Source organism: Onychostoma macrolepis, chromosome 23 (genome assembly GCF_012432095.1).
Source record: "Onychostoma macrolepis isolate SWU-2019 chromosome 23, ASM1243209v1, whole genome shotgun sequence".
Classification (NCBI taxonomy): domain Eukaryota; kingdom Metazoa; phylum Chordata; class Actinopteri; order Cypriniformes; family Cyprinidae; genus Onychostoma; species Onychostoma macrolepis.
Window position 1 is genome coordinate 28223187 of NC_081177.1, and position 14674 is coordinate 28237860.

At 40.7% G+C, this 14674-nt stretch overlaps 1 protein-coding gene across 1 annotated transcript in view; it reads left to right on the top strand.

The window, feature by feature from the left end:
• si:dkey-9l20.3 (uncharacterized) overlaps positions 1-5266 on the top strand; it is a 45244-nt gene extending 39978 nt beyond the window's left edge. The window contains exons 24-26 of the mRNA XM_058762405.1: positions 4110-4352; positions 4704-4866; positions 5047-5266. Of these exons, the coding sequence (XP_058618388.1) occupies positions 4110-4352; positions 4704-4866; positions 5047-5136 (496 nt within the window). The 3' untranslated portion in view covers positions 5137-5266. The remainder of the gene's footprint in view (positions 1-4109; positions 4353-4703; positions 4867-5046) is intronic.
• The last annotated feature ends 9408 nt before the right edge of the window (positions 5267-14674 follow it).

Consider the following 14674-nt stretch of genomic DNA (forward strand, 5'->3'; position numbering starts at 1 on the left):
AGTTCCACTGCCTCCTCCCCGGTTAACAGCTCAGCCGGCTCCGCCCTGCTTTCCAGTTCCATTGCCTCTGCCCCCTTTAACTCTAGCCTAGTGCCCAGTTCCACTGCCACTGCCCCCTTTAACTCTACCCTAGTGCCCAGTTCCACTGCCTCCTCCCCGGTTAACAGCTCAGCCGGCTCCGCCCTGCTGTCCAGTTCCATTGCCTCTGCACCCTTTAACTCTACCCTAGTACCCAGTTCCACTGCCTCCTCCCCGGTTAACAGCTCAGCCGGCTCCGCCCTGCTCTCCAGTTCCATTGCCTCTGCCCCCTTTAACTCTACCCTAGCGCCCAGTTCCACTGCCTCCTCCCCGGTTAAGAGCTCAGCTGGCTCCGCCCTGCTCTCCAGTTCCATTGCCTCTGCCCCCTTTAACTCTACCCTAGCGCCCAGTTCCACTGCCTCCTCCCCGGTTAACAGCTCAGCCGGCGCCGCCCTGCTCTCTAGTTCCATTGCCTCTGCCCCCTTTAACTCTACCCTAGCTCCCAGTTCCACTGCCTCCTCCCCGGTTAACAGCTCAGCCGGCTCCGCCCTGCTCTCCAGTTTCATTGCCTCTGCCCCCTTTAACTCTACCCTAGCGCCCAGTTCCACTGCCTCCTCCCTGGTTAACAACTCTGTCCTGGAATCCGGCTCCGCCGGCTCCGCCCTGGTCTCCAATTCTGCTGCCTCTAATCCACCAACCTCCTGGACTGTATGTTTTTTGTTTTGTGGAGCATTTGGAAGCCACTCATTTAGTGGGGCGTTATGTCATGCTCTTTCCGTTCTTGTGGCCTGGTTTGGTATGTGGAATTTAAGTTTGTAGGTTTTCTTGGTTCCTGTTTTCAGCTTTGCTTAGTTTGTTAATTATCCATTGTGTATATAAACACTTGTGTTTCTTGTGTTCAATATCTGTTATATTGTCCTTTGTTGGATGTTTCTTTGATTGTTTTCAATTCTGCTCCCTAGTTCTCTTGTATGGTTTATTTGGGTTGGTTAGTGTTATTATTTAAATAAAGTTCACCTGCACATGGTTTCTGCTTTTATTTAATTCTAAGAGCACTCATCATTACAACAATGACTTTAACTCATCTTGAAGGAAAATTTCTCAGCCAAAAATAATGTAATTAATTTGCAATTAATTTGATTAGCTGTCTAAAATGCCTCGTTTGTAGTCCTGCCATTATTTCTGTGACAATTGGAAATAATTTCATTCATAGTCTGAATCAGAAATTCAGAGTTCTCGGTGGGAAATTGTCACTGGAACACCCCTGAGTTTCCAACTCAGAAACTCTGAGAAACCGCAATGACCCCAACTTCAGAATACAATATGACTGCTCAGTGCATTAAAGGAGGTGAAACAATAGTAATATACTGTCTATTAGCTTTTCTGTACATCTGTGTCTCAGTAAACTCATTGGTGCACACAGTACAATCCACCCTCTATGGACAGCTTATGTTTTTTATCGACTGGCATTGATATCAATAGACTTGTGTACCGGATCGCAGTCAACTCACATGTGATGTCATTCCTAGCTCCACCATCCAACTTTCGAGGTAAATGGCTACATCACCATGTAACCCATTTGTATAAATAACAGTGGTGGACTGTCAGGGCCGGCAAAGTCGTCTCTGCTAGCCTAAACACTATCAGAATCACTGACTTAGTTTTAATATATTTTTCCATGAATGTGTATTAAATTATTTCCAATAGTCTATTCTCCTCATTTCATAGCTTTTCACTTGGTTGCACTAACGTTCTAGTAGTGTATTGTTTTTATTAGAGCTTTTATCCAATCATATTTCAACAATCGTGTTGCCAGGGTCAAAGAAATCTTCCTAAGGCCTTCAGAATCAACAGCGCAGTTGTCTGTAGCTTAAAATCAATGGCAATGAAACAGTTGTTTTAACCAGTCAGATTTTGAGTTGGCAGCACCAGGGCCATCTAGCAGGCTTACATTTACATTTACATTTAGTCATTTTGCAGACGCTTTTATCCAAAGCGACTTACAATTGGGGAATACATAAAGTGATTCATCTTGAAGAGGCAATCAGACAGACGAAGTGCTTACAACACCAAGTCTCAGGCATTGTTCAAATAAGTACAAACTACCAAAGGAAGGAATAAGTAAAGAGAAAGATTTATTTTTTTCTTTTATTTAATTTTTTTTAAATTTAGGATGAAGTCAAGTGCTGTCTAAAGTGATGAGTTTTCAGTTGTTGCTTGAAGATTGACAGGGATCCAGAATTCCGGATAGGGGTGGGAAGATCATTCCACCAGCCAGGAATGGTGAACGAGAATGTTCTGGAGAGTGATTTTGAGCCTCTCTGTGATGGTATCACGAGGCGTCACTCACTAGCAGATCTCAGATTTCTGGAGGGGATGTAGATTCTTAATAGAGAGTGCAAGTAAGCGGGTGCTGAGCCTGTGGCTTACAATAACATCAGCATTTTCTGGTCCTTTGATTGTCTGCTCAGAGTGCGTACTAGTCAAAGCTAGCAAACAGCATCGCTGTAAATCATTTTTGTTTTCACAGTATTATTACTTTTTTATCAGGTTTCTTACCGTATATGCTGTGTACAGTGAGTTATTGTAGATTTGAAGTGTATTCTGAAAAATAATCGCCTTCTGTAAATCTAAATACTAAAGTCAAGTCAAGTCAAGTCACCTTTATTTATATAGCGCTTTTACAATACAGATTGTGTCAAAGCACTTAACAGTATCAAATTGGAGGATAGAGTGTCAGTAATGTATAATGATAAGATTAAACACTCAATTTTCAGTTAAAGGCATTTCATTATTGAATTCAGAGATGTCATTGTCTAGCTCAGTTTAGTTTAAATAGTATCTGTGCAATCAAATCGGCGATAATCGCTAGAAATTAAAGTACTAAATGATCGCGAAATACAACCACACACCTCCTCGGCAACGGCTATGTGAAAGACTCGTGAAGAGGAAAAACCACTGTGGTAGGTTAAATCTCATTTTTGACTTTTTTTTATCACTTTATGCATTGTATTCTGATGTTATTTGCAAGATATAAAGACATGTTTAAGTTTTCATAAGAATATCTCAGTTTCCCAGTCGAGCTGTATTAACTGGTCTTTTTTTCCTCCAGCCGCAACACTGCTGGCAGAGAGGCAGAGAGGCAGACTGTCAGGAGACTCGCCATGGAGATAGGGGTACGTTAAAACATGTATACTTTTCTTCATCGTCTTGTATGAATTATTTTAAAGTCACTTTCTGTGTAAAGCTGCGCTAACCAGTATTTTCCTCCCACAGCACGCTGGCAGACTGGCGGGCGTGAAGGCGAAAAGCAGTAAGAGTTCGCTAAATTGTTATGCCAACTTTAAAACACATGTAATCGCCATATTTGTTGTATACCAATGTTATCTGTAAGGTATAAATAAGTTTGAGTTAATAAAGGTCTGTAAGAACATCGGGTGGACTATGTTTGTGTCACTTTGTTAGGTTAATGCTTCAGCTAGAGATGATGTGCATTGCGCAGGTGTGGCAACTTGTTGAATTGTGTTAATTGGGTTTCTTGCTTTAGTAATACCATTCATTCTTGCTACATGAGATGTTATGCTACCTGTCTGTTATGCAATGCCCTGTTATACTGCATTTCTGTGTAATATGTTTGGTTTCTATAGCTGTGGCATCATTATGTTGGTATTAAGAGGTGGATTAATTAATGTAGGACGCCACTAAAGGCCTAGGTGTGAAATGCATGGCCTGCCACCTTAGCATGGTGAATGCCTGCATGCTGGCTGCTGGCTGCGTGCTGCAGCATGTACAGTAAGAGAAAAATATTGTTATTTTTAAACTTTAAATCACCTTAAAGTGTTGAAAGGTTTGACACAAAAAAACAAGCACACACACGCACTCACCTTTTAAAGTCTTGCACCCATCTTGTGTATGTTTTTGCTGCATCTACCAATAGGGGCTATGAGGATGATGCTAACCAACCAGTTCTCTCCCCCCTTTAACTGTGCACATTGTACAAAAGAATAAAATGGAACAGTTAAGTGTTTGGTGCTAATTTTCTGTTTTGGTCATGACGATTGCTGTTCATTTCCTTTTCTCTGTTACCACAGTGTGTTAAGCATAGACCTTCCTGGCCAGGGCACATACCAGATCCGAATGATTCCTTACCGTGATGCACAGTTTACCAGCCCATATGAGGGGGATGTGGAAGTGCAGGTGAACCAGCAGATCTATGTGGCGGTTGAGGTGGAAGGAGTGGACAGAAGTCAGATAGCAACAGTTCTGGACAACTGCTGGGCCACACCGGTTAATGTTACTGAATATCAAATTCGCTGGAATTTGATTATTAGAGAGTGAGTAACTAACTTGAATATTCTATAGTTAACTGGCTCCACTTGTTGACATTTCAGAAAGGGAATATTGTGTAAAAATGTTATATGGCAATTAAGTAGAACATTCCATATGTGTTGTTATGGTACAGTATCTTAGGCAACACACAAGCTGCATTTTGTACTATAAAATAGTATTTTTTTGGCACATACAGTAGGTGATGAATGTATTTACACACGAATCAGTTGCAGTAAACAATACATCACTTGCTTTAAAGTTGATTCTCATGCATAGATGATGGAAAAATAAGTGCTTGTATATCGAAAGAATTACAACTCATAGAAGTCTTGATTCACCTCCTTTCTGCCTTCTAGATGCCCCAACCCTGAGGATGGTACAGTGGAGGTTCTACAGAATGGTATTGACACAAGAAGCCATTTCTCCTTCAGGATGTTCACCTTCAGAGGAGCTTCTGATCAAATCTTTTTGCACTGTCAGGTTCACCTCTGCCTGGTGCAGAATGGCAGATGTGCACAGGTAAAATATTCAATAACCTTAGCATTTTTTAATGATTGTCCCTTCTTGCATTGCTTTGACAGTAACCTCAGTAACAGCAATTAAGCACAGAATAAATATGATCATGTGAAAAATAGAAAATTGTACAAAAATTGTACTGTTTAAATTGTGCAAGTGAAGTTAAATATCTCTCCTCTTCAGTCATGCAACCCTGGACAGAGACGCAGAAGGCGCAGATCTTTGGATTTCTATCACTCTGCAGCGATCACCATGGGTTTAAAAAAGAGCTAGTCAACCTTGCTGGATGAAAGATGAATGACATCAGAAAGATAATTTTGTCATTATTTATAAAGTGTTATTTTCAATAGTAAACTATATAGTTTAATGGTGGGGCTTTTATGACTGTAAACTGGACTAGAAATGTATTAAATCACAGAATTTGTTTGGTGTTCATGAAATAATACCTTGAATAAATCTTGTTAGCATTGAAATTTATTATTGTTTTTGTACATGTGATTTTCAATGTTATTAAATAACTCAAAAATGTCAACCATTCAGGATACCATGCACAAAAAAGTACTAGTGAAAGATCAGATAGTACTAGGCTATCTGATGGCTAACACTTAGCTACAGAGTTCATTTAGAGTTCAGGTTGTGATGGTGGTGCAGTGCCGAAGTTCATTCCTAAAAACCAACCTTGGGAGAACATTATCTCTCCTTATGCAGGACTTTTTTTTTAAGCTAACTAGGGATGTCAAAAGTTCCTAATCTAACCTTAACCTGTTAACTGTAACTGTCACTTGCCATTACACATTTTAAACAGTAATATCTTAGTCTGAACCTAAAGCAATCTTGACAAACTATATATCGTTTGAAAGCTTATAGACTCTAGTTTTCATATTTGTTGACTGATTTTTGAAATATTTTACAGAGCAACTGTAATTTATTAATTTGTAAGAAGAGTACTCAGAGTCAGAGAGCGAGTTCTGACCTTTACTTTGAAATAGTGATACATATATAAAATTATGAAAAATCATGAAAAATCTCCATTCATGTTCATGTCAAGTGTTCAAAAGATAACATTCATTCTATTTTTTGAGAAAAAAAAGGGTCTAAAAGTGTTTCGAATATAAAGAAAAAACAATAGGTTCTCAATTTTTGATGCAGCGTGAACTATAGTGTACATCCAGGATTCTTGTCTTTTATGTGTTTTTTAGAGGTTGAATTTAAATCAAATACTGCCATACTACCCTTAATACTTCTGAATGTGATGTCTACATCATAAATATTGAGAAAAGTATGGAAAAACATGTTTCAGATCACTCTAACCATATATGAAAATGGAGGCGCCCTTATTATGGTTACTAATGGGGTTTGATGGTCATCTAGTGGAAAAGCTTGGTATTGCGCCCAAACAAAATTTCACTTAAAGCTTATTTTTTAAGATATCAACCTCAAATTTGGAACACAACTTCTTCAGATTTTTGGTTTTCATTTTCTAGCAGGTTTAGAGTAAAACATCTTTTGTAAAATATATATTTGATATAAAATACAAATATTTACATTTTTAAATTTTATATTTTCATAAACTTAAACTTCCATAACTTCTTTGCAATATAATTTCTATAACTTTTTTCACCTCTACAATAATCTGCCAAGTGTCTTCTTTAAAAAGAGACCAATCTTAAGTCTCTGCTCCAAAGCATTCAACATTTTTATCAATTTAAGTTGGAAATGTAATTTTCAGGCCTACAGTATACTCAAAAAGTGGAACCAACAGTTAACAGGTTAAACAAAAACAGAAGAAAACAGGAATTTCATAACATCTGTTTGTATGCTGGATTCTGTATAAGGGCTCACATTCATTTGAAATCCATGACAACTCTTGAAATAGTTTAGCATGATACTAGATATGACAATGTTAATGTATTTGGTCCTGTGCAAAAGTACAGAAACTTGCTACTGCCAGTCCATCCACAGACAAGCAGCTGTGAGCATGTAAAACATACTGCTGCAGTATAAAAAGCATACATGAAATTACCCAAAAAACAAGGCAGGAAACAAATTAACAATACAAGCCATGCTGCTGAGAGTATAAAACAAGTTGCTGCATCAATACACATGCATATAATCCCACACACTGTCGTACACAGTACTGGAGAGGACAATACAGGCTGCAAAGCACAGATTTTAATAAATGCATACCTAGGTGTCAGTTATTTATCGAATGACCTTAAAAATCAATGCACTCACTATGTGTGTAGTTAACAAATAAAACATAACATTGTAATCTGATAGTGAAAAAAATACAGCAACCACCTGCTAGGGACACATTAAGCATAGATCATATGCCCAGTTTGTATAATAAATGATAATTGTTTTATTTCTTAAAGCATAACACATTCTTACTCTTTACTGCTAGGCATAACACCTCTTAAATGAATGAATTTCGGCATAGGCATATCTGGATTTAAAATTAATTTCAGGTATGAGTGCAGTGCCTGCACAGTCTGGACCGTGTGTTACATACTGTTTCAGTAATCAAAGTGAAGTACACAGAATGCCTTCCATTATACATTAGATTAAATATGTCATGCTCATAAATGGAATTAAGTGCACTAATAACACGAAGCTAAGATATAGTAGATACACTATAGACCTTCCTTCGATTGGTCGATATACCAAATCGGCTCACTTGTATTACTATGAATGACAGAAACGGCAATGTGCAATAAGTTGGAATACATCCCGTCTTCCAAAGAGTCAAGAAAAAAATCAATCACAGATCTCTTAACCAACTTTCAACTTGGCTAAGCAATTAATTTTACATTTCAAATACACTAAAACTACCAAAACACTTAATACGTGTCTCAAATCAACTCATTCTTCTATAAAATGCTTTCAACAAATACACTTTGTCACTCATAAAACAATGACCTAAAAATACTAACAACCGGTAGCATTATACACCGTTTACTTTTGTAAAATTTCATTTCAAAACAAAAATGACACTCCCTACTATTTAGAATTTGCTGCCATGGAAGTGTTCGAGAGGCCATCTTACTATTCCCTACTGGCAGGGCTGGGAAGGTTGCTTTTAAAATATATTTCGTTACAGATTATGAAATACATGCTTTAAAAAGTATTTTGTAACGTATTTTGTTAGATTACTTAATTTTAGTAACTTAAACTAAATACTTTGGAATACTTAAGTATTTAAATGGCATATTAAATTTGATGTCTTGTTTTTATGTTAACCACCTCTAAATAAAAATGGGTGGCGTGAATACATTTAAAACAATTATAAATGCATAAATAATGCTATGAGATTAATATTTTCAATACAACATTTTGAACATAAAAATAAAAAAAAATTATGGGAGGAAACTATGTTTTTAAATATGAAACTAAAACCGCCAGTAGGTTGTGGCAAATCACTGCCTTAATGAAAGAGTCATTGAATCATTCAATTTGTTCAAAAGGCCCGATTCATTCAGGAATCAAGCAAGTGATTTTATGAATGTAATTGAATCATTCTCAGCTGATTCCTTTAAAATGTGGCCTCATGCAGGAACCAAATGTTGCTCGCAGAGGCGCAACTATTCTGATGTGGATTTATTTTGAAGGCAGTGGTTATTTGCATTAAGTGCAAATAGCCATGAATTCTATTTACACCATGTAGGAAAAAAGTAGCATTTTCTTTGCAACAAGTGATAGTAATTACATGTTAATACTTATTGCAAACAGTGGCAGATATGTGATGGGAAAAGGGAGAAGAACAGGAGTTGAATGGGTTCAAACGGATTCAAACTCAAATCTTATCAGCACGTGTCTCAAACAGCCGTCTTTTCTAATGATGTCAATACCAAACAGATTTGCACTTAGTGTAAATAAACCAGCGGTTGTATGGAACCATTTTTGTTTGCGCTATAGAGCAAATCAGACAACACTGTGCTTTTAATAAGTCACTAAATATTAACTTTTTGTCATGAATTGCATAAAATCAGCATCACATTTGCAATCGCGCTAATATTCGGCTAAACAGCACTCTTCTTCATCGATTGATATTGCTTTACTATACGTTCTATAAATATAGAAAAACAAGAACTCGTACAACCTGAGACTGTGAGAACAACTTACTTTAAGATGCTTTTTCCAGGTTAGATGTTACTTTGAAGCCAAGAGACGTACGTTTTGTTGCAGGTAGCCTACTGTGATCCGTCCTTTTTCACATTTATAAGTAAAATCGTCTTTTTATTTCCATGACAATTACGCGCTAGGCGTTCTCATTTTCTCTTGCATTTTAGTGAGTCACCACTATAGTCTGCAGGCAGGCTGCTGTATGGACAGGCTGCACGCGAGTCTGAGTATCACCAGTTGCCTCATGGTTAAAATAATTTTACATTAATATTAAAATAAATAAATGACACTAAAAATCAAAGTAATCACTTTGGTAATCTAAAATACTTTTCGGATGTAACTGTAATGTGATTACCACCCATTTAAAATGTAACTATAACGAAATACAGTTACTCATAGTTTGTATTTTAAATCCGTAACGACGTTACATGTATTTCGTTACTCCCCAGCCCTGCCTACTGGCATAATTGACTGACAGCAAAAACTTTGACCTACTGTAAAATCACCCGATTTGAAACGTATCAGTCACACAGGACTAGTTTTTATGATGTGTATGTAAATTTATTGTTACTTCAGATGTAATCAGTAGGCTAATGTTAATGGGCTTTTTGGGCAGGATAAGCTAAATATTGAAATCATTAAGGTGAGTGTGTCTGCTGCACACTGCCGACACAGGTAACTGATCCAACACGAAATGTTTCTTTATGCACAAAATATTAAACAAACAAATATCTGGTATTAGTATCGGAAATTGATTTTAATATACAATGAATATTACAATACAAGCCTCTATTACTATATTGCTCTATTGAAATTCAAAGCTTACCATGCATCATCTTGAAAATAAAGCTTCATGTCTTTAAGTCTGTATGTTGTCAGTGTTGTTTCTTTGAATGATGTTATGGCGTGTTTTTTTATGTCCTGATGGAGCAACAAAGTCTCTTTAAAAGGGTATTCTATAGTCTTTGAGCAACATCTAACACACACACACGTCACTTTCATAAGGGATGATCAACGGCTAGCCCAGCAATAAAGGATTTTAACCCTCTGATGCATGAATTATTAAATCACAAAGTAATATTTTTTACATCTTTGTTTTTACTTTTAAACAAGTAAACTATTTTTTTTTTTTTTTTTTTTTTTTGTCAATACATTACCGTATATTTTGAGGGAGTTACATAAATGTCAACTGTAGTGGACACCATACATCAAAGGTATATAAAAGTGAATCAATAGAACTAAATGTGTGGTCTTAAAAAACACGTTTTACATGAGGATTCTCTACATGAGAATGGTTTGAATACACATAAGAACATTCAATAACAACAAGCTATGTCATGATGGCACAGAAATGTCAAGTGTAACTGTGATGCAGGGTCAGAAACGCCTGGATCCATTTGCAATAATACTTTAATGGTGTTAGATAGGCAGGGTAAATACAACAACGTAGAGAATCACAAACACAATCCAAAATCAGGAACAGATACCGGGCTTTGGTCGAGGCAGGCAGCGGAGAATCAAAGACGGTGAAGCAGGCTCAAAAGGGTCCAAAAGGAAACAGGCAGGCAATCAGAGATAAGTAAACAGTCCTAGGTCAATACATGGGGAATCAAAGAATCAGTAGAAACGCTCAGAAATTGTGACCAGGGCTAACAATACTTCGCGATAGCTGAGGAGAAGAGCACAGCTTAAATAGGGATAGGAGATGACAAACACCTTGGGCAGGTAATCAGGCCAAGGCACAGGGCATGTGGGTAATGTAGTCCAAATGAGATTAGTACTCTGGTGAAGGTGCCCTCCGGTGGCGATCGGAGAGAGCCACAGAGGTGCGATTTGTGACAGCTTTTTACTGGCAAGCCGCAAGCGAAGATCTCGGGATGACAGCCAGACCCATTGCCCAGGTGTATACTCGGGGCCCCCTCTCCTGTGACGATCAGCTTGTGTTCTGATTCTTCGTACCGCCCGTTGTAGGTGCACATGAGCGGCGTTCCATACCTCTTCACTTCTCTGTAGCCAAGTGTTGACTGCGGGCAACTCCGAGGGCTCCCCGGACCACGGAAACATGGGTGGTTGATATCCCAGGACACATTGGAAGGGGGTGAGACCGGTTGAGGGTTTTCGCAGGGAATTTTGTGCATATTCGGCCCAGATGAGAAACTGGCTCCAGTCCTGCTGATTCTGGTGACAGTATGAACGGAGGAAGCGTGTGAGCTCTTGATTCAGACGTTCTGCCTGTCCATTGGATTGGGGGTGGTATCCTGAAGTCAGACTGACGTTGATGTTTAGATGGTTACAGAAAGCCTGCCATACCCGAGAGGTGAATTGTGGACCCCGATCTGACACGATGTCTTCAGGTAAACCATAGAACCGAAAGACTTGTTCCATTAAGACTTCTGTGGTCTGCCATGCTGTGGGGAGCTTGGGTAGAGGTACGAACCGGCATGCTTTAGAGAATCGATCAATCACGGTCAGGATAGTCGTGAAATTACGGGAAGCGGGTAGATCTGTGACAAAGTCTATGGCAATGTGTGACCAGGGGCGTTGAGGTATGGGCAGTGGCTGCAGCAGACCGGCTGGTCGTTGATGGGAAGATTTAGAGATGTTACAGGTGGGGCATTGTTGAACGAAATGGATGACATCAGCTTGTAGTGTGGGCCACCAGAAACGATTGGTAGTGAGGTGAGTGGTCGCTGTGATCCCGGGGTGGCCAGAACTAGGAGTGTCATGGATCCAGTGTAGTACACAGTCACGTAGGTGCTGGGGTACATATGTGCGATCGGCTGGGCAGGTTGGTGGAGTGGGTTCGGTATTCTGGGCCTCCATAATCTCAGTCATAATGTCCCTTTGTACAGGAGCTATGATCAGAGTGGAAGGGAGTATGGGGTCGTGACTGGGGTTCCTTTGGGATTGATCAAATTGTCTGGATAAGGCGTCTGCCTTGCCATTCTTGGAACCTGGCCGGTAGGTGACTTTAAAATCGAATCGAGCCTGCCTTGAGTTTAAACGTTTGGCCGTCTGGATGTACTCCAAGTTGCGATGATCTGTGAGCACTACAAACGGCAATTTCGCCCCCTCCAACCAGTGTCGCCATTCCTCGAAAGCGGCCTTCATAGCTAAGAGCTCTCTGTCACCGACATCGTAGTTCTGCTCTGCTGTATTCAGTTTTCGGGAGAAGTAGGCGCAGGGAAATAGTTTGGCTGGGTTACCTTGACGTTGTGATAGTACAGCGCCTACCCCTATGTTGGAAGCGTCAACCTCTACGATGAATTCCTTCTCTGGATCAGGGTGGTGGAGAATGGGTGCAGTGGTGAATTTCTCTTTGAGCAGTTGGAAAGCTCTGACGCTCTCTGGGGTCCACTGTAAGCGATTGGTGGTCTTCTTGACAAGAGATGTGAGGGGAGCGGCAGCGATACTGAAGTTTCTAATAAACCGTCGATAGAAATTGGCAAACCCCAGAAAGCGTTGTAGTTCCTTCACTGTAGTGGGTTGTGGCCAATTGATGACAGACTGAACCTTACGATCGTCCATGGTTACCCCCTCAGAACTGATGATGTAGCCCAGGAAGGCCACACGAGTTTGATGAAACTCACATTTCTGCAGTTTGGCATATAGCTGGTGTTCAATAAGACGTTGAAGAACAGCTGACATGTTGGACATGGGAATCGTAAGACTCCGAGTAAATCAGGATGTCGTCAATGTAGACAATAAGAAATTGATGCAACATGTCCCGGAATACCTCATTTATGAATGCCTGGAACACTGAGGGACTGTTGGCAAGCCCGAATGGCATGACGAGATATTCATAGTGCCCAGTGGTAGTGGAGAAGGCCGTCTTCCATTCATCCCCCTCTCGGATTTGGATCAGATTATAGGCATTGCGGAGATCCAATTTGGTGAAATATTTAGCTTTGTGCAACTGTTCAAGTTCTGCTGGAACCAGGGGAAGAGGATAACGGTATTTTATGGTGATATCACTGAGGCTTCGATAGTCGATACACAGATGGAGCCCCCCATCCTTCTTTTTGACGAAGAAGAAACCCGCAGAGGCTCGAATGAATCCCTTGGATAGTTCCTCCTTAATGTAGACATTCATGGCTTTGGATTCGGGTTGAGATAGGGGAAATATTCGACCCCTGGTGGGCATGGCTCCCGGAACCAGATCTATGGCACAGTCATGGGCTCGATGAGGAGGCAACTGTGTGGCGTTCTTCTCACTGAAGGCGATGACTAAGTCTTGGTATTCGACAGGCAAGCCCGATTGGTTGGGTTCAACGGGCTGGGTAGTCAATGGAGAGGTCTTGGCGAGGGGTTTCAGATACTCTTGTTGACAGTTGAGAGACCACCGAGTTATTTGTCGGTCTGTCCAGGAGATAGTGGGGTTGTGCTTCTCCAGCCACGGGAGACCGAGAATTATAGGATGATGTGGGGACTCAATGACGAACAGTCGGATGGTTTCAGAATGTAGAGTGCTGGTTTGCAGGGTTAAATCCTGGGTGATAAGAGTTACGCTTCCAGGTCCTAAAGGACGTCCATCTAACACTGCCACTGCCACCTGAGGTTCACATGTAAGGAGAGGAAGATCATGCAGTCTAGAAAACGATTCGTCTATGAAGTTACCCGCTGCACCTGAATCAATAATGGCTACGGTTTCAATCCATCTCTCCTTAATCTTTAAACAAACAGTTATTTTCAAAGATTCCCCAGAAGGTAAAGAACTCTCCGAAGCAGGATTTTGGCGAACTGGTCTGGTAGGACAGGAAGCGCGGAGGTGTCCAGGTTGTCCACAGTACAAGCAAAGATGGTTCCGGATTCTTCTCTCTCTCTCCTGAGGGTGAAGGGGAGTTAAACCAATCTGCATGGGTTCGGGGTCAGACTGAAAGAGGGTGATATGCTTGGGCGAGTGGAATAAGCACCTCGTCGGGCTCGCATCAAATTGTCTATGCGAATGGCAGTCCCATGAACTGCTCCAGAGTCTTACCCTCATCGCGACATGCCAGCTCCGATTGTAGATCAGCAGTGAGTCCCTTTCGGTAGAGTAATTTAAGCGGATCCTCCTCCCATCCTGTCAGCGTGCGGAAAGTTAATGTGTACTCGGCGGCGGTGTCTTTACCCTGACGTAGACTGAGTAGATGCTCACCAGGCTCTTTCCCTCCCGCAGAGTGCTCAAACACTTCTCGAAATTGGTGGAGGAAATTTGCGTGTGAAGGAAAGGTCATGCGCCTCCCTTCCCATATAGCGGTAGCCCAGTCCAATGCCTTACCAGTCAGTAGGGAACATAGAAATGAGACCTTGCTGTCGCATGTGGAGTACAGATGGGGTTGTTGATTCATAAACAGAGAACACTGAGGCAAAAATCCTTTACACTTGGTGGTGGTTCCGTCAAATTTTTCAGGAAGGCTGAGACGTGGGTTATTGTTGGACAGATTTAGACTAGAGTCTGGGTGAGCAGATGCTGCTGCTGGAGGGGCTGATGTAGCAGAAGGTGGTGTGTGCTCACATGGTTCTTACCAACTCCTCTGTGAGTGAGGTGAGCGTGAGGAGTTGTTGTTGGTGGGCAGCTAGCATGAAAGCTTGAGAAGAAACTTCGGTGACCAGATGGTACAGAGTCGCTGGATCCTGTTTTGGCAAAGTATTCTGTGATGCAGGGTCAGAAACGTCTGGATCCATTTGCGATAATACTTTAACCCTT